We start from the raw sequence: 25,249 nt of genomic DNA, 5'->3' as shown, positions 1-25,249 counted from the left end.
AGCGAGGCCTGTGAGTCTCTCTTTGGGGGGGGAACCGTCGACCTGGACTGTCTGCATCTCTTGGTTGTTCAAAAAAGGTGACATGATATGTATAAGTGGACATTAAAATATTGTTTTTTCTGCATCCAACTTCAGTTGTCCTTTATTGTAATAATGCTCTATTGAGGTACAGCAGCTAAGACACAATCTACAAAACACGAGCTAAAGTCCTCCATTAAATAGCTGAATTAACATGTTGTGTTGGTGCTGGTTTTGTCTCAGAGTGGAGACGTCTCAGAGCACCAGCTGGAGGCTTAGCTGAAGGATGTTCCGGTTTAGAATGAGGACCCTGACCACCTCCTAATGTCTATTCCTGATCACCATTCCTTGACCTCTGTGGAAAACTTCAAAGAAAGATGGTTAGGCGAATGCAGGATTCAGGAAAAGACAAACCGCAGCGTTTAAGTCCCGTAACTATGAAGCGACGAGAGACGCACGTCAGTGACGTCAGTCTGCAGAGGTGAAACTACAAATTTCTCCGAAGGTGGACTACAAAGAGGCATAAATTAGTTACGCTAAAAGTCACTTAATCTGCGTTTCTCGGTCATGATCGTTTTGACTTGTGAAAGGAACGAATGATACGTCACTATTTAGTTTTAGCCTTTTACGTTTTCTTGAAAAAACAATACCGTCCGGATAGCGTGATATTACATTTTTGGCCATACCGCCCATCCCATCCTTCTTTTTTTCCAGAGCCGCAATTATGTTTCCGCCACTGAAGTGTTTTCCAATGCCATGTTTTTGTATGACCCTGTTCGTTTCAGTTGGCAGTGCTATTTACTGGTGATGTAGCGTGGTCTTTTTAGTTATTTGTCCCTCACAGTGTGAACATTTTTAGAAGTAGGAGCCACACTTCAACGTGACCGTGTTCATGCTACGGGGATTTTGTGCATCCGCGTGCTTTGGAAACCACTATGTCTTCCTGTCATTAGAAATGTTCCACAAATGCGGGAAAGTAGCGGTAAATGCAACAGGCAAACCACTCAGGATCCATTAATCTCCCGAAGAGACCCTCGTCAAGCCTGTGAACAAACTTTTTTCCAAGTCTGAGGCCATTTCTCTACTTTTTACTCTCCTGATTACCCGACACATCTTGAACACAGCGTTGATTCAAACCATCTAGAGACTTCCAAAAGACCACAGACCCTTAAGGGTCCGTCCCACCACAATACAGCTAGAATAGTAGCAGCTGTCTTTAAACCAACGCCTTTAACTCATGCATTTAATTATTTTTTTTTGTTTGTGCAGAACTGAGCTCCATCCGACACTCGCAATGAGATTTCAGAGGGTATAAACCTGAGGAAAACCACAAATGAAAGACCCGTCGTGTTAAGGTCACATGTTTACCGGAGGAGATCTATGGCGGCACATGTCCTCTGTCTCATGTCAGATGAGGAGACGTCGGGTACAAGCTGATGGAACAAGATACAGAGAGGGGGACTCTGTGTAAGCCAGCGCATTCTACACTGTCTTTATCTACACATCTGGACATCACATGCACAAACCTCCCGTCAGGCAGAATCCCCCCCACCCCCCGATCGATGCACCACCAAGCAAAACAACGGTTTTAGGTATAGGCTTCTCTTTTTTTACATCACCCAACCCTTATCTGTGGCTGGATAACAACACGCGGCCAGTAACACACGAACCAGTGTTGTATGTGTATGTGTGTGTGTGTGTGTGTGTGTGTGCACTGATGAGTGCTTTAATATGTTCCAAGCTACTGTATGAAAGTTATTACAGGCCAGTTTGCTTGAGTGTGTGTGCAGATCACAGGGGTAGACCCAGAATCAATGGGTTGTGTGTGTGTGTGTGTGTGTAACCGGATCTGCCCGTCTCAGCCCCTCATTAGCAGCCGGGCTGTGCACACCAGAGGCCTCATGCAGATGAGCGGTAACTCGAGGAGCTGTGTTGGACGCTGGTGAGTGAGACAGCAGCAGTTAGCTCAGAAGCTAACGAATGACGTTTCTCCTCCCCCCCTCCCCCCCGCCCTCCCCGTCTGTCTCTGTCAAACTACTTGGTGCCTTGTCCTCGTCTCTTTTTGTGTCTTCAGTTTGAGGTCAAATGTCGGCATAAGCACATTTATTCAAGACTCTGCAGTTAGTGTGAAGTCACTTCACAATAAACAGGATTCCTGTGCGATGCTGACCACTAAATAAAGGCTTCTGATGAGAAGAAATGCATTTTATGTCAGTATTTGTGTCTGCTTAATGTTCAAATGAAACCTTTCCTTTACATTCATATATATAAATAGAAAGAAAAGGCTTCACCAACCTAAATATTTGTCATTTGAATATTTGTATTACTGACATTTTCAGAAAAAAAAGATATAATCATAAGATATATAAGATATAATCTGGTCCAGTCAAAAGTTTGGGCCCATGTGGTGTGTGTGTGTGTGTGTTCTTTCACCTCCTCTCTCCAGCTTCGTATCCATGTTCATAGAAAGCCTCTCTCCATTATCCTAATTGAAAAATAAGAGTAAAGTGCCACTTTATTCACAATGCACAGCCATGACCCCCTTTCTATTCATCTCGTGCGCTGCAGTTCACCCCGAAGCAGCAAAGACCACGCTTCAGTACTGCTGCTAAAAAATTACAATGTCAACTGAATTATCCACATTACATAGATTGCGGTCTGGTTTCACATTTTTTAGCAGTTACGTTCATTATTGACATGGACAAAACGTGCAAAACCAAGAAAACACGTGCAGGGGCAACCACACATTTTACCAACAAAACAATTTAAGCAAGTGAATTGAAGGTGAATCATTTGGTAAAAATCATTGTGTTCTTCATCCAGCTCCACTCGTGACGAAGAGGTTTTTGCGGATCCCGGCTTTCTGCAGCTCCAGGAACAGTCGATAATCCAGCGAAACGCACAGCGGGAACATGATAATCGTGTACCGCTCTCGTTCTGTTTTGCCCGCGAGTTACTGTATTAGCGGGGAGGGGGGGGGGGGGGGCGGAAAGTACAATTACAACATGGCACTGAGACCGGTGGTACGTGTGATGGAGAAAAACAACAGCCCTCACGCCGTGTACCAGCACTCCGGAGTAACTGTGTGTAGATCTAACGAGAAAAAAGACAGGCAATTGCTGACATTTGATGATGAGTAGCCTTCTGTAATAATGTGTTTTTCTAGGAAAATGTCTGCACCAGTACTTTAACACACGGGTTACTGGGAATTGGTTGGCAAATGAAACTCCAAAACCAAGTACTATTGAAACTTTTTTTCCAAAATTTTCTTCCTTTATTTATTTATTTTTTTACATTTTTCTACTTAATATATAGTTTTTTTCCGTGACAAATTTTGTCCTAACATATTTTGACATTTTTTACTCGTTTCAAAACGTTTTTCGATCTAATCATTTTTAACATTTTTGTACTATACATATTTTAACATAGTCTACAAATTTCATTCGACCTAATATTTTTGTGCTTTTCTTTTAAAATATTTTTTGAAAAGAAATCTGGAACTTTAAAAAAAATGTATTTTTTTCCAAAATATTTTTTCTATATTTTTCATGCTACCTTCTTCCTGCCTGCTGGACCTACTGCTTTATTTAGACTTTTAGTTCATATGCCAGAATAGCTTTCTGTCTGAGGGGTCGAGTGCTCGTTCCACTGGTCACTTCACCATGATAGATCACTTCCTGTGTAGCAGGAAACTACACATATTAACCACTGTAAGTATGTGCATGTCTGCACGTGTCCATCATTTAGTATGCGTCAGTATGCAGCATGTGTTCTCGGATGTCGGCACAGCCTCGCTCTCTACTCTGGAAATGTGTGATAAGGAAAATGATAAAGAGCGCAAAGCAGTTAGAGCCATAATTGCCTTTCATTCAATCAATGAATATATGCAACCTGCAAGCTCCGTGGCATTTGTGTCAGTCGTTTTCACCCCCTGCAGAAACAATGGGCCATTAATATTGTGCATGGCAACAGAAAGTTCTTTGTATTTATTGTTTGCATGTGAAAAGACTTTTACCGAGGGGGACAATCTCCTCCGGAGCCATTAGAAGTGATTGCAACAATTTGACGACAATATGGCAAATCCTGCCAATTTCATGGACCATGCAGGAATCTTTTTTTTTTTTTCCTCCAATCTAATATCAATTCATGGCGACACAAGAGGAAAAGTCAGAGGGACAAGCAAAATCATCGACACACGGTGGCCTGTGATAAGTGAGTGCAGCAAGATCGTGATCTCATTGTCACAGCCGCACCAAACCGACGTAAATGTTAAGCCTCCTCAACATAGCGCGGCTTGTAATTAGTAGGAACTGTATTTCAAACCACAGCTTTTAAGCACCCTTATCGGCACAGTAATTAGCAATGTCCCGACTGGTCGTAATTGGAGCGATGCAGACCCTGAACAGTACAGAATGACTGGATGGTGATCTCATTAGGGAGCGTATACGGATCCAAGAACGCGGCCCACAGCCCTCGGGCAACAACAGCCAGACGTATTCCTCGTTCAGGCGGAGGCTTGCCCCGTCCAGGCCGGTCCTGCTATAAAGCTGCCATTTGGGCAGGATGGATGGGGATGGCACCAGGCAGAGGCAGAGGCAGAGGTGCCCCACCAGATGCCCGCCTGTTACTACAGTAAGTCAATGGTGGAGGGTTTCTGCGCCAAAGGACCATCAATCCTCCACTTAATCTGCGCTGGGAGCTTTTGTCCCCTGCAACAATGAAGAGCTCCTCCCGGGGAACCCTGAGGTGAACGAGAACACAGCAACTGCCTTATATTGCCCATGTTCATGCCGTTTTTGTTTGTGTAGCCAGTAAGGATTGGGTTGATTGGGATGGATTTAGAGGACATGAAGAGTGCAAACAAGGTTTTGCAACCGGATTGTAGTTCATTTCGATCTCCTCATTGCGGGCCGTACAGGGGTGTACAACCAAAAGGGGGTTTAGTTACTCACCCTGGAAGAATTGACACTCTACACGTGCATGAACCTGTAACCCGGGGCAGAGGCTCACTTCTCTAAACACCTTGTCTTGGTTATTGACCGTGAAAAGAAAATCACTTACTCTATCGGCTTCGCATTAAAAAATGTTGATTCTGGCAACCTGCAGTAATTCAAATATAATTAACGACAGCCTGGATCGCCTCCAACTCTACCATCACAATGCCTTTTTTTCTAAAAAAATCATTGAGCCTTATCTCTCCGTTTTCATGTTTACCCGCTGCGTATTAACCCCTTGCTGCCGTCTGCTGCCATCAGTCCAAACACTACGGTGACCCGAGTGGCCCGGGTTCAGATCAGAGCCCCGAGGCCCCGAGGCTCGGGCCCGATGGGGGTCGATGCCAAGCTCGGGCCCTCATTGATCGGAGCATAGCATCAGCACTCAGCTACAGGCGTCAGCTGCGTGGGGGCCCGAGTAAGAAGGCATCCGTGTGCAACACATTGTGTCCTCGTGACGGGCAGGTAAGACTTGTAGTGCCCTAATTGATGATGAGTGCGGGGGGGGGGAGGGAGGTTTGTAAAAGTTCTTTTTAATCAATACGACTCGGTGGCTGCAACAAAAAAAAAAAAAAAAGCAACCTGCGAACAAAACCTCCTCGCCATCCACACACGTCGCCTCACATCTCCTCCAAAGAGCACGCTGTCTTTGAAAGCGAATCTATTCCTGCAACCACAAGAGAGTTGTGCAGTGTAAGCAGCGCAAAGCGCCCCGCCGGCACGGGGATGCATGGTGCTGTGAGGATCAAGTGAATCTTCCCTCTGTTTATTTGCAACTGACGTGGTATCCATAACGTAGACGAGCACGTCTATACGTTAGCCTTTTCCCACGTCGTCTGTCTTATTTCGATTCTCACCTGTTCTTTCGCCGGTGTTTTTTTTTTCCCCCTCCTGTTCCCAAACCAGTCGTGCCATCAACGCCTCGTCCTTCGTCCATCACGCCCTCTGGCCTGTCCGTGGGCGATCAAACTGCGAATCCACTTGCTGCCCCCCCCCCCCCCCCCCCCCCTCAGCTTTTTCCTGCGTTTGGTCCATCCTGCGTTCCTGAGATTGTGACACTGACAGTAGACAAACAAATCAAGCTAAAATAAATAACTTCCTGTTGTTTCACAAACACCGGCAGGCACCTTTCCATTTTACCTTTTAATACGGTTTCCAATATGTATCTATTTCTTTGTAATTGTGGTGAAGTCTGAGAATGAAAGAAAAACAGCAGATTCCTGGAACGAGAGAAAGGAATCTGCACAAAACGATCCCTCTGACCCATCACTTTTGACCCACTAGATGATGATGATGAGTGTCCATCTTGATCATCTACATGAAGATGAAGAAACTATCCAATCAAATTGTTCTTGCAAACATATTTTCAGATATTCCACTTCTTGACGTGCAAAATTCACCAACTACCGAGAGCGAAAGATGAAAGGGAGCGATGTGTACACAGAGGATGGTATGAGCAACACACTCTGCACCGTGTTCCTGCACATGAGACATGTGGATGGGTGTTCTTCCTAAAAGCTGACGTGATGTTTGAGCGCCTGATGAATGTGGCCCTGAGGCTCACCAGTATTTCATTTTTTTACCGGAGCGCGAGCTTCAATGGCGGGTCGGTCGGGAGCTGTGAAGAACCAAAGAGCGGGGGGGAGGGGGGGGGGGGAGCGAGAGTATAAAGGCGGCGCTGTGGGAGAGCAGAAAGCACGAGGCGGGGGGGGGGGGGGTTGTGATGAAGAGTAGTAGGAATAAAAGAGACGTGCAAGAAAGGAACGAAAAAGGGGAAAGGCTGAGGAGGAAAACGAGGACAGTGGCGTGTTTGTGTGAAGTGAAAGAGGAAAAATCGGGAGAGAAAGACGTCCAAGAAGAAGCAGCAGGAGGAGAGGGAGGAGAGGGGGGGTGGAGGGGGGGGATGATGATTTGTGGCTCTCTCTCCAGCGTGCTAGCGTTACAGGAATGGCCCTCCAGGGCGGCATGAAAAGCCTCCTGATTGTTAGGAGTGGTAACTGGAGCCTCCAGCTCCTTGGCCCCATAGATTTATTTACATTTCAGCGCCTGGACTCCACTCAGGGAAAAAAAAAAAATTTAATGATACGAGGCAGCCGGGGGGGGGGGGGGCATCAATATTTTGCAGTCGCGATGATCCCCCCCCAGGTCTTTTGTTTCATGACGATGACTCAATGCTCCTAACCTTAACCCTAACGGACAAAACCGCTTTACTCTGCAACGACGCCTCCAGAGAAATGCGGAAAAGGTCCTGGGTATTTTTATAAATCTGCAATTTACTTGAACTAACACTTAATCAATTGCTATTTCTCGAACTTGATTCCAACCTCAAGTCTGATTGACCACGCAGCAGTTCTCTCAGCAGCTGCACCGCTGTGACTTCTTTTCAAATGTCCCTCCGTTTGAAACCTCTTGAAGACATTTGTGCAGGGACCCCCCCGCACCCCCCCCCCCCTTCCCCGGGGTGAAAAACGTTGGGATAAATGTTCAATCTAAAATTACAAATGGCCCTCGTGGTTTTTAATATCGGCCAGTTTGTAATGGCTTAAATCAGCCGGTGAGAGCCGGTCTTTCTCTCAGCCTCGAGGCTGCCGGTTATTTTCTTCGTGACTCGCTCTCGCCGCAGCCCAAAAAGGGTCCTAATGGACTTTGTGTCGATGTTGTTGAGACTTTACGACAACGTGAGACGGGGATTGTTGCACCTGCCGCGCTTAGGAAACTGTCCACATGCAGTCCGACGTCTCGATCCTCGTGTGGACAGAGGCAACCCATCCAATGGTTGACATATAAAAGCAGCTTCTGTGCATTGGCTGTTGCCTTATTTTGTGGACTGAGCCAACTCAACATCATGAACATCAGGCAGATACAGTAACTTTAGCTTCTATGGAAAGGAAATGAACGGCTCTGGAAGAGCACATGAAAAGTGGCCGATTCAGAAAATAACTGATAATTTCCCCTTGAGGAGCAGAGCGGAAGGTAAAAGGCACAGAGCGCAGACTGAAAAGAGACTTCCTGCTGAATTATGGTACCGAACATCTACCTACTTACCTATTGTATGAGAGCAACTACTAAAGCCAACATAATGACTGATAGTTATCAGTTCATTTCTAATGGCACACAGCAATCGCATTCAATTTTGGGGGAAGAGTAAACAAATAATCAGAGTGGTTTTAAAGTAGAAGCCAAAGTAATGGCAGACCTTCCGGAACGATGTATTTGGTAAAACCGTACGGCGCCATGTGTGTTCAGGATTAGAACATTTACTCAGGTACCATTTGATGCTTCTCCACCACATTTCAGAAGGGAATATTTTGTGCTTTTTACCCCACCACGTGTATAACTCTACATGCTAAGTTACCTTTCCCATAAACATTTTACACACACAAACTGATAAATCAAACTGCTCAACAGCTTGAAGAAAAGGTGAGGTAAAAAAGTGAGTTCAGTGTGTTTTTCTTATATATATATATTTATATGTATTCTGAGGGTTCTGCATTCAGTGCCATCACAAACCAGTCAGCGGCGGGTGGAAGTGGGTTATGAAAACACCCGACAGCCCTCATCACCTGAGTTAACCCTCACATGCAGGCCTTTGGTGTTAATTACGTTAATTATTATAAATCTGAAACAGACCGGCACAAAGGTAACTTTGTATTTGTCTTGTGTATAAAACAGTAAAGGCATTAATTTAATTGGAAAGGGTTGTTATTTAAAGGCCATGGTGTACGGGTGGTCATATATTTAAATAGGGCTGTCAATAGAGAGATAAAAATTAACCCATTAATCGGACATTTTGAGATTCATTAATGGAGATTAATGAATGTTGTTGCTATTTTTTGTAATGATCAATCACTTTAGAAATGTTGTATTTTAGACACGGATGTGTGTTAATGTTATTTTAAACACAAAACGACACGCATTTGATCATCTTGGAGGCAGAATTCCACCGAGTGGAACATGTGCAACATGTTGAACACGCGACTCCTCCTGCTGTCCTCGGGCACTTTGCTCTCAACTCGCCGTAATTTAACGGCGGTGTTAGAAGTGCCAACAATGTCCTCACATTTAGCCAGAATGTTTCCAAACCACCGTCTTTTATGGACTCCTCTGCAGACTGTGTGCGGCACACGTTAGGTGTCGCACACACTCATTCATCACTGTGTCACTTTCACTTGTCACCCGTCACTTTGTTTAGCTGGTGCACTTTATCCTTATTTTTATTCCTAATTTTATCTTATCTCCTCTAACTTACTAACCCATAGCTTTAGTTTTTAGCGTACTAACCCATAGCTTATATTTTATATTTTATTATACTTTTATTTTATTTTTATCTTATTTGCACTATGTCGTCTTTATTGTACTGTCTTCATGCACCTTCCGCCAAGACAATTTCCATGTATGTACAACATATTATGGCAATAAACGTTTCCTGATTCCTGATTCCTGATCCTGATATGGAAGCAGCCTAGCAGCTAGCTTAGCCTAGCGCCTAGCTTAGCCCAGCACCTAGCTTAGCACAGCGGTGCTTTGAGCGGTCCGTTTGCCACTCACCCACCTTTCCTTTTGACACGTGGAGTAACTCCTCTGCACAGTTCTCCCCGCCGCATGTCGCGCCTCAGTTCGTCTTTTCTTCCCATGCGAGACGCTCTCTCCGTCGTGACGTAACCGACAGCCGCTAACGGCCGCCCACGTTTCCGCGGTCGACTACCGGTGAACAAAGGTACGTTAACTACGTTAAAACATTTAGTTTGCATTGATCTCGGCCACATTAATCGCATAGATTAACGCGCCTATGTTGACAGCCCTAGTATAAATACATGCATCATTCTATTCCCACTTTTTAGCTGTGCGATAATACTCCAGCGGCCCGTGTCTTGTGTTGGGAGTGATCAGCCTGAAGGAGAACAACCAGCAGCAGCAGCAGATACCCGCGGGCAGACGGCCCTCAGTCTTAAGTGGAGGAGCAGCAGCCTCTCCCCCATTTAGGATAGTGGGCTATTTAGCCTGACAGCCATTAAATATGAATTAAAAACCACACAGGCCTCTTTGCCTTCCAAAATGTCATTACATATCTTCATGGCGGCCGATTGTTGAATAAGCAGTTTGCATGGCTCCCCCGGGGGGGCATGGCCTGGGAATGGGAGTGGAGCGGAGTGGATGGATGGAGGGAGGACGGGAGGGTGGGCGGGGGGGGTCAGATGAGTGCTGGAGTGGAGAGATGGCAGGATGGGATAGGAGGACAGATGGGTGAAGGAGCGAGGAGGAACGAGAGGAAGAGTGGAGGGAATCAAGAACGGAAAACAGAGGGGGGAGGAGGGGGGGGGGGGGTGGGGGTGGAGAGAGCAGTGGAGGAGAAGCGAACAGGCCGCTCCGCTGTAACAGATGAGGTCTAATAGCAGCTAAAATGGAATCTACATTACAGGTCCTAACTGAGTGCAGTACTTCAGGGGCCCGGGGCCCCGAAAGGAGCAAATAATAGCAGTGCCCTGAAGAGGTGCTTCAGTTTCTCTCCGGCAGATGAGGAAGATGTGGGTGGGGTGCTGGGGAGGGATCAGGGGGGGCGGGGGTTGAGGGGATTGAAGGGGAAGGGGGGGGGGGGGGGGGGGTACCTCAGAGAGATACCGGCCACGCTAGCATTTTCAGGGTTGTTGAAAATGTTTCGAAAGGTCAGCGACCTTTAACCGTTCATTGTATGGCTTGAATTATCCGAGCTGCGCGTCCAAGTTGTGCGGCGTGTTGTTGAAGGAATTAAAAGGCCACCCGGGGTCTCGTTCCCAAATCCACCTTTTGTTCTACCGAAATGGATCTGATAAACCCCACGTTCACGGTAGACATTTAATGAGGTTATTTTCACCGAGGGTTCTCGAGTTTATCCTACAGAACGATGCTTCAGGTTGTCAGGAGGGTCTCTGAGCGGGAGAGAAAAATAAACATGTTAAATGATTATTTTCAGCGAGTCAAGCAGCTCCTGGCAAAGTGCTCTCGTCTGATTGGGCGGCTGCAGAAGGACACGGCGGCAGTTGTCATCTCCGCAGGAAGCAGGTTTTTTTTTTTTTCTTACCTGGAATTAGGCTTCGTTTTACTGCTGGACTGGTGTTGCCGAATAGAAGCACACACATCCACATGCCAAATGAGGGAACTTTTTCTAAAATATTTCTTGCATTGTACCTCTTTCTTCTTATCGAAACGAAAATGACAATTTAAAAAGGCGTATTACCGTATCTTATTTCTGCCTCTTTTGGGGGATTCAAGTGATCACAGAGTCAAAGATTTCCCTCAATTATGATCAAAAGCTTGAGGTGGTTGTGCGGCGACGGTTTACAGGTGGTGTCATCGGCCCGGTTTGGATGGGCTGGATGTTCAGGGACGGATCGACAGATGGATCCCGCAGACGAGCTGCCAGACGTGAGCCTCTTCTATTGACCTCGTGATTGGTCAATACGTTGCTCCTTCTGAAACATTATCTACCACTATCGGGTTGTTCCCGAGCACTCAGTAAAAAACAAAACACAACAAAACGGGCCACGCAACGTAATTATCCAATATACTAATGAAGCAACCGCTTATAGTCGCTACAAGGCCCCAGCTTTTCACCAGGCCTGTCTCTTTTTAGGTTTGTTTTTTACCTAGCGTCTTGCCAAAGAAATAAAAAATAAAAATGATTCACTCCTATTCAGTTCGAATCCCTCCTTATGTTCCAAACAGCAACAGCAATACTTCCAATTCAGTCGAGCTTCTACACACACAGAGGTGCACAGCTTCACTTACACTCTCCTTTTCCCTGCATCGCTCTATTTTGTGTGTGTGTGTGTGTGTGTGTTTGTGTGCGATTTCACTCCTGTCAGTCCACTTAAGGGCCTTTGGTTTCAGAGGAGGCCATTGTATTTCCTCCGTCACCTAGCAACCATCACCAAGGCCGGCACTCCATTGTTGACGAGGTTGAGCACCTGAATTGCCTGCTGCCTGTTTCTACTTTTCAAAATTGTACTGTAATTTTACAAAGTGGTGTTTCAGCATTAGAGACGGAGAGAGACGGGCGCGCTGCAAATTGGAGGGCCATGGAAATTTGAGCGAAGCTTCATTTGGTGGTTTCACATCAGCAGCTCCGCGCATTTGCAAAAGAAACACAAAACAGCTGAGCGGTGGAGACGTTCGGAGCATAATGTGCCTTCAGCAAAATGAAGACTGAGCGATTCATATAGTGTGGCGTATTCCACCTGTACTGTGTGTGTAGGTGTGTGTGTGTGTGTGTGTGTGTGTACACAAGTGACATTAACAAGAACTGAAACAGAGATAAAGATCTCCAAGGCTTTTTGTGAGTCGACTTGTGCTCATTGCTTCATAGTTTGTTGAAATGCACTTTATATGATAAACTAATAGCGATAAAACAAAAAAAGACTGGCAGAAAAAGGAGAGAAGAGAGAAAAAGAGAGAAAGGAGAGAGGCGGAGATGAAGGGAGAGAGAGAGAGAGAGAGAGAGAGAGAGAGAGAGAGAGAGAGAGAGAAAAGGATGAAATGGGAAAACTATGAACAGAGCGACATGTAGGGGGCGGGACCTGAGCGTTGAAGAGGTTTGTGGGCTAGATCTTTCTCAGTGACGTCACTTTTACACAGTTTCCTTGAATAGCACCTGTGTGCACGGGGGGCTGTCTGTCAAATCAGTTCTGAGTAAAAACATAAACCCGTGCCAGCAAAAACACATCTATCAGTGTTCTGCACTGGCCGATGCAGGCAGACGGTGTCCTTTTCGCCGACTCTGCCTTTAACCGCCGGGGGGGTTAGAGAATGGCCCCAAAGCCTTTCAGCCTCTTTTTTTCTTCTTGAGCAGATATGATCATTTTATTATTTAGTTTTTTTTTTTCTTCTTTTCTTTATTAAGACTCTGCTTTCTCTCTGTGCAGTTAAAATGTCTTGCGCGCCTCCAATCAACGCCCTCGTGGATGACCCCGTGTGCCCGATTGAGAAAAGGTAAGTGGCAACAATTTTACCTTCTGATTAATCTCGTTTCTCCTCATATTACATCTTTATATCTGTTTTGTCTGAGCATTTCTGCATCCGTGTGTATCTGCGGATCCAAAGACGTCGATTTCTTCAGATGTAATTGCTGAATGTCCGTCAGTCACCTTTTTCTCTGATTGATTTTCAGTTGTACAACCGGTGCATCGCGACGCCGCGTCCCTGCGTTTAATCCACAGAATCCACACAAATCCCTTAATCGCTGTCATCAAAAGTATTTAAGCCACGCGCATTTCTATTTTAAAAACTCACACAAACCAGCGGGTATCCAACAACACGCACACCTTTAGAGAGGCACACACACCACCCTGGCTGTGCTGCAGTAACGTGTGCACACAAACCTGCAAAAAAAGGGGGGGGAACAAACACACACAAACCTGCATATCAGGTTCCAATATGTCTTTGCAATACACACACACACGCACACACAGAGGGCTGCCTGTGGTGTGTGTTGAGATGGCCACACCGTAAATGCTCGTCATCTTATGCATTCGCGGAAAGGATTCATAATTCAGTAGGAATCAATTTTACAATGCAATGAAATTCTTCCAAAAATATGCATGTAAATGCAAAGCTGTGAATGTCGCTTTTATTCTGTTACAAGAATGTCTGTGAGGACAGTGGACGGGCTGACAGCAGCTACTTCCTCCACGCTTAATATGCTGTGTGTAATTTATGAAACAAGTGGTCACTTGGACATTAAACACATGGTATATCTGCTTAACTGAAAGTGCTTCTTCTGATGTGAATACAGCATGATTTGTTCACTTTAACATGCATTCACTATTTTTACTGCGTCCATCATTGTAATCTGTGTCCAGCTGAAGCATTAACAAAATGGCAAAGGGCCAGTGAGGAACTGACTAGGTGTCGTCCTCCAGAGGTCCAAAACAGTATTAATATTGTATTGTGAGTATTGATCCCTATCGACCGTGGGCTTCACCTGGAAGCCGCTGGACACGTTGGACAATGTGGAGTTGAATATCTTTACGATAAAAGACAACCACTTGGCTGAATGAGCGTAGCGGAGCTTTAGAATTCTGAAGTGGAAGTGGCCCATTAACATGCTCGCGGCATCCTTCCTCTCCACCGACTGACTGACGGCTGAGTCCAACTGACACTGAACTGATTGGCGCCGACGCACATCAAAAACACAGCACACAGAGACCAGAGCCGCGGCATGCGAGCAGGTGTTTCCCCCCCTCTGTCTGAACGAGTGGGGCGGCCCTGAGGGCAGCTCCCGGCGTCCCTGAGCCGCCGACCTTCTCCTCGTCCTTCCTCCGGGACGCTCGGAAACCCCCCCCCCCGAAAGGTTCGCACCAACTCCGTCGCCTCAAGGTAGAGAAACCACACGTCTGGTGCGTGGTTCGCAGGGTGCAGCAGTATGATGTATGTTGAATATTGTTTATGGAGACAATGCTCAGGCAAACACCAGGGTATAAAGATGCAAGGTTTTCTTGTTTTTGAATATGTGAAATGATGAAGCAGAATGAGGTCCCCCCCCCTCCCCACAGAGAGACGAGTGCAGGGATTGAAGTGTTCATCTTACCACTGTGGCTTTGAGCACTTTTACAGATGCTTTGGTGACAACCTAACCTCTCCAGCGAGTACAAGGGGAAGGCCGCTCGGCACTGCCAGTTCCTCCTCGGCCTTCCAAACCGGAACGTTGGCGAGCGCGACGCAAAGTTGAGGCTCGAAGGTGAGGGGGTTTTATTTCATTTTTTTTTTTTTTTTTTTTTCGTCCGCCGCTCCCTGCAGCGCCGCCTCCTCCCCGCGGGATTCGTGCTTCAGCTCGAGGAGGCCACCTTGAGTAAGGCGCGTAGCTTGGCAACGGGCGCTGGGAGGAATGCGTGGGGACGGACGCACAATGGAGAGAACGAGAGTAGCGCGCGTTTCTCTCAGAAAGCTCACGTGTTGTCCTTCTGTTTTCCTCCAGGTAATCAATCAAACGAGTTCACCCGAGGTCGGCTTGAAGTAAAAACACTCTCCCAACAATGAATTCTAGAAACGGTATGGTAAAGGTACACCTGTCTGGATGAGGGCGTCCGCGGCAGCGTGGAAGACTAGTGATTTTGTTGTTGTGTTGTTAAACTGACAACAAGTCATTGTCTCCCTCGCTGCTGTGAGGCAGAAGCTTGAACTCACGCCAAGTCTGGGAATTTCCAAATCTCAAAATGTGATGCCGAGCATTTCCCTTCAGATATATTTGCATCACGGAGCATCACCTGGTCCAGTTTCCCTCCAGGAACAATGAGCAGTAATTGACCCCTGATGTCTCACTATCGAGCCCAACACACTGAATCTCGATTCATCTTCGGCAACGAGTCCCACAGTCATGTCGGGAAAAAACGTTATTTCAGAAAACATCAAATGTATTACTCTTCATGGCACGTCGAACACTGAAGAATTACATTAAATGCGAGGAAATGAATTCATTGCAGATGTTTCATGTTGCGCTCAGGCACTTATTTCCAATTCATTTGCCACATTTGATTGAATTGGCTCTACGTCTGCAGGGGTGAGTCTGTTTCTGTCCCCCCCCCCGTGTGGAAACAAACACAGCCCACTCGCAACTGGGCTTTTGGCAAGTAAGTAACTGTCAAAACGGGTGTTGGTGGTGTTTCTGAGATATTGATTGAGTTGCCTTTGGCTGTGTCTGACTAGTAAATTCAAAGATGCATTGTAACGTTGTTAATGTACTTTAAAAAAAATTTATTTAAAAAGAAAAGGCTTTCTCCTGGTTATACTTGATGTTATGGGTCATTATTGGCCTCAAGTCAATACATCCGTCCATTTGAGTTGATCTCATCCATCCGATATTTTCACTCCAAACTGTTTGACGGCCTACTTCACAATATTGAACCACAAGTGATGAAAAACACCATCGACCCAAAGGTCAGAGGTAATTTTGATATCGGCCTCCACTTCAATAAGTAATTCTCATCAGATTGTGCCGTAATATATTTCATCTCAACTTTCACAAATGAATCTCTCTACTCAGATTGCAAATAAAATATTTACTCGCACGAGTCAAAGCAAGAACAGTCGGCTCAAAAGGGACGGTTTTCAAACCCCTTTAATGACGACGTGTGTGTAAAATGGCTTAAAGACAGAGACGAGAGCGGCACGTTCACTGGGGGGCGGGCAGAGCCTTGGTCCGGTCCATCAGCTGCTGCAAGATCTTCACCATGGTGTCGGCCAGAGGCTTCACCTGAGTCTGGAGGTTTTCCATCACGGGCCTGATCTGCTCCTCCATGTCGCTGACGAAGGGCTTGACCTGCTCCTGCAGCTTGGTGGCCTCGGCCTGGACCTTGTCCACCAGAGGCTGGATCTGGGACCTGCCGTCCTCCATGTAAGTCCTGCACGGGGGGGGAGCGACATTCTTCTGTTAATCAATGCTTTCGTTGTCTTGTTGTTTTCTTCGAAATAAAGGAAAATGAACAAAAACTGACGGAAAATGTGTTGGGAGTCATGATGTGTAACTGTCCTGGTTTTGGGTGATGACTTTAATGTAAAGAAGAACCCAGGTGATAAGCTTTTAGCCTCATGTTTTAATGTATTTTACCATCATAAGAGAGTGTTTCATACAGCCGGGGCGGTCTCAGGCGTTGAAACTCTCATTTAAAAGCCATTTTTTTACATATCATGCCTCTAGAGTGATAACTAATGCATACATTAAATTACATGGAGAAAATAAAGTGTGTAACTTCCATTTGACCATTACGTTGGAAGGGCATTTAAACTATAAAGTTAACGCCCTTATTCACGTGCTGGGTCTTTGCTCGAGGCGTCTCCAACCTGTCGCTCACACACAGAGGGGAGCAAACCACTTTAAATTCCAAACCCTCCCCCCCCCCCGAGTTGCTGCGGCTGACACTTACTGGGCAGAGTTGGTCACCTCCAGGGTCTTGATCTTCTCCACCACTTCCTGCGTGGCGTCAGTGAGGCCTGCCGACACGGCGCCAATGAGCTTGGCGATCTTGTCCAACTCGGCCTGCGCGTCGCGCCTCACCAGCGGCCCGGCCCCGGCGCCTGTGAACACACGCTCGCTTTTAGATCATCCCAACCGACTTCAACTCTCAACACTCGAGCGTGACCTCCGGGGGAAGGGGGGGGGGGGGCATCTCGTGTCTCACCGTGGGCAGCGGCCAGCGCGAGGACCAGAGCGGCGGTGATGGAGAAGTTCATGGCTGCTGCTGCTGCTGCAGAGGAAGAAAAAGCAAAACCCGGAGGCCGAAAGGTCAAAGGGTGTTTGTTTGTTTCGGGATGAGAATGAAAAGCTGCGGGGGGGGGGGGAAGACAGTGAGACGGCAGCAACGCGGCAACGAGGCGGTCCAACACACAGAGGACCAGAAAACACACAAAAAAGGGGGGGGAAATCAAGCCAGCAGGAGACTCACCTTAAGTCGTGGGACGCTCTGAACTAACTGTGCCTTCGTGTCGGCGAGAACGAGGCTTTTATGGCCGCACGTGATGAGTTAATCACAACTTATCACAATGTCGTCATTTCAAACAAAAAGAAATGCCTGATAAGTCCTTTCTGTTAGTTGGCTGAACCTTGATGCCACACGGAACTAACAAAGTCCAAAATCTGTGTGTGTGTGTGTGTGTGTGTGTGTGTGTGTGTGTGTGTGTGTGTGTGTTTATTTCTGAGTACATTTATTTACTTCTATTTGTCCGATTTTTCCACTTCTACTTAATTAATAGACGTGAGTCTCCACAACTGCACATATTAACACGTTATATTTATCAGTTACTAATATATAAAAGACATATAAAATTACATATATATCCTATTTTTCACTCCACTGTTTTTACTTGTGTGTGTGAGTTATTACCTCATCTTTATTATAATAACAAGTGTCATTTGAGCCCTGAGCTTGTTGTGGTTTTCTGCGTTTTGATGATGGCACATGCGTTAGACAGAAGGTCGGGGGATGGGACAGAGTTACTCATCCAATCAGCAACGCCGAACTGTATGTAAAAGATATACAGCCGCGTGACAAAGGGCACAGAGAGATACCGCGTCTCCCACACACTGATACTTCACGTCTTTCCTGGTGCGTCTGCAATCAACGTGTGGTGTACTTTGTTTGCGATTCTTTCAATGTACAAAAACATGTTGTGTCCCGTCCTGGCGTGGCCCGCCATGTCACAGTGGAAACCAGGTCACCCATTTGTTTTTTCTTCCTTCTCGACAGAACATCACAGTCCCGGTCTGACAACGGGATTCATGAGACTTTCTTGGTCTTCTCAGAATCAGACTTCACAGGAACATTGTGTTGATTGTGTTAACCCTTCAGTTTTTTTTTTCCCCTCTCTGCTGTGCTTTGTTTGACATCTAATTTTGGATTAATGCGGCGAGCAACCGTTCAGATTCAATGAATATTTCTGACACCAAACTAATGTGGCGATCCCTAATTTCTGACAACTGGTATGCTCTCCCTTTTTTCATATATCGATCCGTGTTTTTCATTAAATAGTAGTTTTGGATTGCCATGGCAACAGAGCAAGCCGAGCAGCAAAGCTTTTCATCTAAAAGCTCGTGGTCTATCTCTGGTCAAGTTAAAGTACCTTGGACATTGGCCAGTGGACTGCATCTTTTCAGATGCTGAAGAAGAATCTGTTGAGAGTGAGGTGAAATATTGAACTAAAAAAAAACGAGGGATCCACTGTTATCAACCATCCCAGGGAGTCTGTCAGGAAAAATCAAGCCATTTTTGTTGCAGAGCGTGTTACATATGTGCTATTTACCGACATTTAAAAAATTGATATTTCTGAAGTAAAATAAGTTGAATTCCATGAATTTGGTGTGACAGGCCAGGGGAGACTCCTGTAAATGTTGCATTGTGACCCCTTTACGGTTCAGGGACCTATGGCCTTCGGAGCATGTGTCGCTCTCCCAGATATATTGACAAAAGTGGGGTTTCCTAGCAATCAATGAACAATGCCATTCTTGCACAAAAGCCCTTGATATCAAATCAAAACATGGAATTTTCTACTACAGCCTGGTATCTTAATGTGGTATTTCAGGGGCCTTTTTAATCATGTTTAAGAATACTCAAGCGGGCAAAAATGTACTTCCAGCACACACTCAGCCCATGTTTTAAGATGGGCAATTTTTTTGCCAATCTCCATTGCATTATGATCCAACACACCACCAGATGGGGGTCAAATGACATGTCCTCTCTTCCTCAGTGTCCACAACATGCATTAGTCTGTGTGGGTACACGACGGCTGGGGGAGGAAGTACCCAGATAAATCATTTAAGTAAACAGAGGTTGATAATATGACTGGAAAAATTTTCTGTTGCAGGTATACAATGAGATGTTAGTGGATTATGACGTAATTGGGATAATGTAATTCAATTAATTCAATTTAAAATCAATGCTGAGACATACTGTTATACATCATCGTATTAGATGTATAACCCGTTTGAATATGGTAATATCATATTTTACTATTTTAGTTGATTTCGATCATTATTAAACTATTGTATTTAGTACTACATTACCTAATGATTATTTTTTTTACCATTATTGATTAATTCAGATGTTTGATTCCAATTTTTTACTCAGGAAATTGCCTCATGTGAGTGAAAATAATTATTATGCCAGCGGTCTATCCACAGCCCTTGGTTTGTACATTTGGTCTGACATTGATGGACATATGACATCTGAGTGATGCGTGCTAACTATAATTTTTAAGAATCTGTCCGTCGGTATGCGTGTGTGTCCTTTCTATATCTCAAGAGGCGGAAAACCCTTAATTTACTTTAAAAAGTAAGTAGTTTCATGTCCAATAGTTTAATGTTACAATTAATATTTCGCATTACCCAAGGCTGGCCAGTAGATGGCAGTAATGCAAAGAATTCCTAGTTCACCAAGTGCCAATAAACCTCGGAGAAGAAGAAGAAGAAGAAGAAGAAGAAGAAGAAGAAACCTTCCGACAGCATCCTGTGTTGCGTCGTTTAGCCGCGATCACACACACACACCACACATACTGGCATCATGGCGGACGTGTTGGATCTTCATGAAGCGGGAGGCGAGGACTTTCCTATGGATGAGGATGGTGATGGTAAAACTAATACATACAAAAAGAGATAGCTAGGGCTCCGCGACGCCGGCGTTTAAACGACGTGTAGATCTCGAGTTCTACTTTAAAACGGCCGTATCTGTAAATGATACGAACGCTAACTTCGTGCTAGCAGGCCCGATACATGCTAACAAGCTAACAACGCGCCGGTTCTAAGCCCTTTATCTAATATAGACCGTTCGCAGTTGTTTAAACTCTGCAGCACCAGCTTACAAAAAAATGTTAATGTTGTTTTCCCTGTAGTAGAGGCTTGTTTTACATACACGCAATTGCTATTACTCGGATCCCTCGTAGCGTATTGTTAGCTCCCGTTAGCACGCTAGTTCAGTATTTTCTATAACTTAAGCTAATAGTTGTGACTTCCAAATGCACCAATAACAAGATGCTATAGTTCAATAACACTCTAGTAAAGGGTAATTCCGAGTTAATTATCATAAAATAAACTACGTGAAATTGTCGTGAGCCTTTTGAACGCTGGTAGTGTGCAGATGTTTAAAATTCAACTTTTCATCCCCAGAGAGCATCCACAAGTTAAAAGAGAAAGCCAAGAAAAGGAAAGGACGAGGCTTCGGCTCAGGTGAGTTAACACCATTTTGTTTCATGTAATCTCTTATTGCAGTTTTTTTTAAATAAAGCTTGTTTTGCTAGTAAGTAGTGTTAAATATTCGTCTGTCTCGCCGCTTGCAGAGGAAGGAGCAAGATCCAGAATCAAGGAGGACTATGATACTGTGGAGCAGGACGGGGACGAGCCGGGCCCTCAGAGATGTAAGTATTGCAGATAATATTCAAATTTAATTCCATGTAAATGCAAACAAAGAGGATCTGGTTAATTAGCTTCACATTGGTGACTGTAGCTTTGCCTTTTTTAGGTTACATTAACACATGGCTCAACATTTGCTTAAAAATTCCTCTCTTGGAAACCGTTGTTGTGTTTTTATTTTTTATGCACTGTTATCTCTACAATGACCAAACAGCTAGTTATTTATCATTCATTATATTTGCTGTCATCTTGGATTTAGTAACTAGTATTAAACTAGACCACTGGGATAAACTTATTTTATTGAGCAGGTATACAAAAAGATCCAGACTGTTGGACTAGTTTTTGCATGCAAAGAGTTTTAGTGATTGCACCTCTACTTGTCAGTACTTTGTTTTATCGCTTGAGCCTGACTCCTTTTCTTGTCTTTGTCTCGTTGCAGCTGTGGAGGGCTGGATTCTGTTTGTGACTGGTGTACACGAAGAAGCCACAGAGGAAGACATCCATGACAAGTTTTCAGAGTTTGGGGAAATCAAGAACCTGCATCTCAACCTCGACCGCAGAACGGGCTACCTCAAGGTGAGAAAGATGTATAGCGCGGCATTCTGGAGTTTCAAGCTCAAGGTTCACTTTGAGTCGATGAACACCGGTTATTATCAATTCTATGGTTTTTATTGACGCAGCCTATGTTATTTTTACCTGATGGATATCATTTGTAGTACACTTCACTGTGTTTTTCAAAGAATCTGACGGGCAGATGTTGAGACTTCATTTTTAATAGGGGCCCTTTTCCTAAATAAATAAAAACGTAACTTTTGGTAATAAAAATATATCAAAACAGCACAGCATGGGTCTACTCCCTGATGCTCTCGTAATATGTTGATACATGCTTTTCATAGCCAGTTTACAAGATATGAGAAAAGTAAGTGTCGCAGCAGATACAAACTCAAGCAGAGAAACAACCTCACTAGAATTTATGAATTAAACTAATGGTTTTTAAGAAATATTTTCAAATTGAGGGGAATTCAAGGTGAATATATCAGAGTATTACATCAACAAATGTATTTATCTTTCTTGCCAAAATTAGACTATTTTGTAATGCTGATATTTGCTTTAGCAATTCATAGAATACTTTTTTTTCTTGGTTGGTCAATGGAGAAGTATTCTTCAACTTTCCTCAAATCCACAAGGTGGCAGCAGTGTTTTAAATGTCAAATCCGGGCCAAAATATTTGCCTGTGACACATCATATGTGAGGGCAGTGGAAGTCCATCACATGGTTTTCGAAGATCTAAATGCTTAAAATTACATTTACAAGTTACTGAGCTATTGTGCCCTGTTACTATGTTCCAGTGATCCTACACTTGTCTCAGCAGGGCCTTAATGTTAATCAGCCTGAAGGGTTATGCTGTATTGTACACTTGAATTGAAAAATGCTACCACATTCCAAAGCAGTGATGCCATGAATGACCAAGAACTTGCATGCTGTCCTCCCAACTGCTTCTAGGGATATGCCCTGGTGGAGTATGAGACTTACAAAGAAGCCCAGGCAGCCATGGAAGGGCTCAATGCTCAGGACATGATGGGTCAGCCTATCAGTGTTGACTGGGGATTTGTCAGAGGGCCCCCCAAGAACAAGAGGAGGTGAGCATGGTGTTTCTTTTTCTTTGTGTGTTTGGCTGCAGAAACAAACACTATTGCCAACATTTTACATGCGGCTTCTTCTGCATTTTGGTATGAGTACAGATACAAGTAATGTGTGATCTAAATTATTTGTATATAGTGTATACTTGTCCAATAACAGAGCTTTGTTTTTTCACAGGACTGGTGGTCGGAGACGCAGCAGAAGCCCGGACAGGAGGCGGCGTTGAGAACAGCAGTTGTCATTGGCTTGAGGGAGTGTCATTGTGTCACTCAATTCATTATCTCATAAGAAAACCTTTTTTGTACAATATTATTAAGTTGTTTGTGCAATTTAAAATATTGTCATACAAAGTTACTCCTTTTTGAAAGCTAAATAACACGAATCAATTGGCCCAAAAGCAGCATTTTTTCTTTCGTTGTAAATTGTTTATTCTGTTTAAAATGCAACAGAAGGATATCCATTCAGCTCTGTCAATGAAACTGTGATTTACTTTTAACTCAAACTTGTACGTGGTGCATGCTTGTGGTTCCCTAAAAATATTTCGGTTTTCTCGATCTTACTTGTTTTTTTTGTTTTTTTTTATACTTGGGGAAAATTAAACTTTTAAAAAGGTACTGGTGTGCACTGTTGTGTTTGAATTAGCCCTGCGTAATGACGTAGAGTTTGCATCATCCTCAAAGACCTCACGCAGGCGATGGTGCCGCCCCAGCTATTCTATCAACTCCGAAGCACCTGTCACTCCGGGCGGTGAGTGGCACGCTCATAGGCTACTTGGGACGAAACCCCTTGCCCTTCTTTTTCCTGCGACCAATTGGCAGGCGCATGCATTGCACTCTTCCCTTCTCATTTGGTGTTTACTCTATTAGGCACGTCAGTCAAAGAACACGGGGAACGTCCATTGGTTCTTTAAAAAGCATCGTTAAAACCAACTCTCCTCTCTGATTGGCTGAATCGTTACGTGGGGGCGGGCTCAACGCATTCGGTTGACGTTGTTGTTGTAAGTGGTGTAGAAATTACTTTGTCGGTGACGGTCCTGTTGGGGGCTTTACGCGTAGTTCCACTAATGAAGATGCTAAAAAGTTAGGAGTCGAAAATCTCGGAAACGTGTTGCTATTCACGAGTCGACACTCGCTGGGAAACTAAAGGGGACGATGACAAAAGCATCTGCGAGGCCGTTGAAGGTAAGCTGTGGAGCGATATTCTGGCTACTAGCGTCAACGTTAGCCACCGTTAGCTGGTGATTAGCCAGGCTTGTAGTAGCCACTTGCTAGCCAAATGTTACGGTTCGGTCCAATGAAAGAAATAAACATTTCTCTTTAATTGAGAATTCATTCGCGCGTAAAGCGGTTCGACAAACGCACGTTTGACCCGACTAACACGAGACATTAAAGTTAACAGCGAGTGTAAATCGTGCACGAAACCCCGTGCGTTTGAACGCCTCAAAATGCGTTTATGTAAGCATGTGTATTGCTGATATTTTTGTGTCAAAGAACACTCGTACCCCTGAGTAGCTTGCTCAGCCGACATTTAGGACAATGCATCCCCAAGAAGCATTGAAAAGCATCTTTAACATAGATGTACACACCGAGCAGGCTGACGAACTCAAGTGTTTGCTGAACGTACCCGTTAGCCTCTCTCTTTTTTTTTTTATAAGCTGTCAACTTACGTTGCAGCTGTATGCAGGCTAAACATTTCATTTTTAAAGTTGTGCTGAACGGGAGGTCAGCTCTACATATTCACGCTTTCATATCAGTTCTGCCCGAAAAATTCACTTAAATGGCTCTCTTTTTTTTAAATAGCTAGCTTTGTGGTAGCTGCCGGTCACGATTCGGACGATGCGAGGTTCCATTCACGCTGCTTGCGCATCTGCTCAAAGCACCAGTTCCGGGAGAAACGTCCTCGAAGTAAACTGCGTCCGAGAACGGGTCATTTCCAACTTGTCCCCCCCCCCCCCCATGAAGAAAAGGGGTTGCGTTACACTTTGCCTTAAATTATTCAGGTCTTGCATGCGTGGGCTCTTTTGTTTGCTGGGACAGCAGGAACACAGTCAACATGGGGCAGGAAAAAAAAAACAACCAAAAAAGTAGGACAGGGATACAAGCTCCTTTTTTACGTTACTGTTATAAAAACAAAAACAAGACTCTGAGGAGGACACTCCACCATGTGGTTGGTTTAAAGGAGCATGGTGCTGGGAGAATGAAATGCATCCAGTCCCCCCCCCCCCCCCCCCCAACGTGAACTCATTCCTTCCAATGGCTGTGCAGACGGAATGAGACACATACTCACATACACACATAACACGCCCTGCCTGTCACTTGCAAAGAGGGGTGTTGATCAGCAGCGGTGATGAAAGCCCCCGCGATCGTCCAACTCGACCGGGAACACGACTTGTCTGCAACAACAACACATGCAGGCATGAGTTGTTGTTGTTGTTGGAGTAGTGCGCTGTGTACGCGTCTGGGCTCCAACATTCGGTAGAGGATGAGAAAGAGCTGCGTTCCCGCGACGCACCCGTCTCCCTGCGAAGGTGCGTGAGCCGGCCTTCATTATGCAAGTCCTCTGCACTTCAAGGATCACGTTGATGCACACAGCACCGCGGGGACTGACAGCACCCCGGGCCAGTATTTTAAGCTGGGTTTAGCATCAGTCGCAATGCAATTCATATTCTAAATGTGTGTAAAAGGAAACATTTCTGGCACTCAACGCTGCAAAAAAACCCCATTTATCT

The 25,249-nt window shown here is 45.0% G+C and overlaps 2 protein-coding genes across 3 annotated transcripts; one reads left to right on the top strand and one right to left on the bottom strand.

The window, feature by feature from the left end:
- Positions 1-15,155: 15,155 nt before the first annotated feature.
- afp4 (antifreeze protein type IV) lies at positions 15,156-17,500 on the bottom strand. Its single transcript, XM_037454294.2, has 4 exons — positions 17,426-17,500; positions 17,162-17,227; positions 16,907-17,057; positions 15,156-16,384 (listed from the first exon to the last, which is right to left on the bottom strand). The coding sequence occupies exons 2-4, from the start codon at positions 17,211-17,213 to the stop codon at positions 16,156-16,158; spliced, it is 432 nt and encodes a 143-aa protein (XP_037310191.1). The 5' UTR covers positions 17,214-17,227; positions 17,426-17,500; the 3' UTR covers positions 15,156-16,155.
- Positions 17,501-19,949: 2,449 nt separating this feature from the next.
- Positions 19,950-23,135, top strand: rbm8a (RNA binding motif protein 8A). 2 transcript variants are annotated; one of them, XM_037455052.2, is made up of 6 exons: positions 19,950-20,102; positions 20,638-20,697; positions 20,808-20,885; positions 21,320-21,456; positions 22,384-22,520; positions 22,699-23,135. In XM_037455052.2, exons 1-6 carry the CDS (start codon positions 20,036-20,038, stop codon positions 22,745-22,747), a joined length of 528 nt encoding a protein of 175 aa, XP_037310949.1. In that variant the 5' UTR covers positions 19,950-20,035; the 3' UTR covers positions 22,748-23,135. The 2 variants fall into 2 exon arrangements, with proteins under 2 accessions (XP_037310949.1, XP_037310951.1); XM_037455054.2 differs by having other exon boundaries at positions 19,953-20,096.
- The last annotated feature ends 2,114 nt before the right edge of the window (positions 23,136-25,249 follow it).

The sequence above is a fragment of the Pungitius pungitius genome, chromosome 11, assembly GCF_949316345.1.
Source record: "Pungitius pungitius chromosome 11, fPunPun2.1, whole genome shotgun sequence".
Lineage (NCBI taxonomy): Eukaryota > Metazoa > Chordata > Actinopteri > Perciformes > Gasterosteidae > Pungitius > Pungitius pungitius.
Note: the sequence above shows the minus strand (reverse complement) of the source record. Positions and strands in the feature narration are given on the sequence as shown.

What these genes read in the sequence shown, in the direction of transcription:
- rbm8a (XM_037455052.2), top strand. Translation starts at nt 20,036, where the DNA reads ATGGCGGACGTGTTGGATCTTCATGAAGCGGGAGGCGAGGACTTTCCT. An exon ending in CGAGCCGGGCCCTCAGAGAT is followed by an intron (nt 20,886 to 21,319) that starts GTAAGTATTGCA and finishes GTCTCGTTGCAG; the next exon opens with CTGTGGAGGGCTGGATTCTG. An exon ending in GCAGAACGGGCTACCTCAAG is followed by an intron (nt 21,457 to 22,383) that starts GTGAGAAAGATG and finishes AACTGCTTCTAG; the next exon opens with GGATATGCCCTGGTGGAGTA.
- afp4 (XM_037454294.2), bottom strand. Translation starts at nt 17,213, where the DNA reads ATGAACTTCTCCATCACCGCCGCTCTGGTCCTCGCGCTGGCCGCTGCC. An exon ending in CGCGCTGGCCGCTGCCCACG is followed by an intron (nt 17,058 to 17,161) that starts GTGAGACACGAG and finishes GTGTGTTCACAG; the next exon opens with GCGCCGGGGCCGGGCCGCTG. An exon ending in GAGGTGACCAACTCTGCCCA is followed by an intron (nt 16,385 to 16,906) that starts GTAAGTGTCAGC and finishes CCCCCCGTGCAG; the next exon opens with GACTTACATGGAGGACGGCA.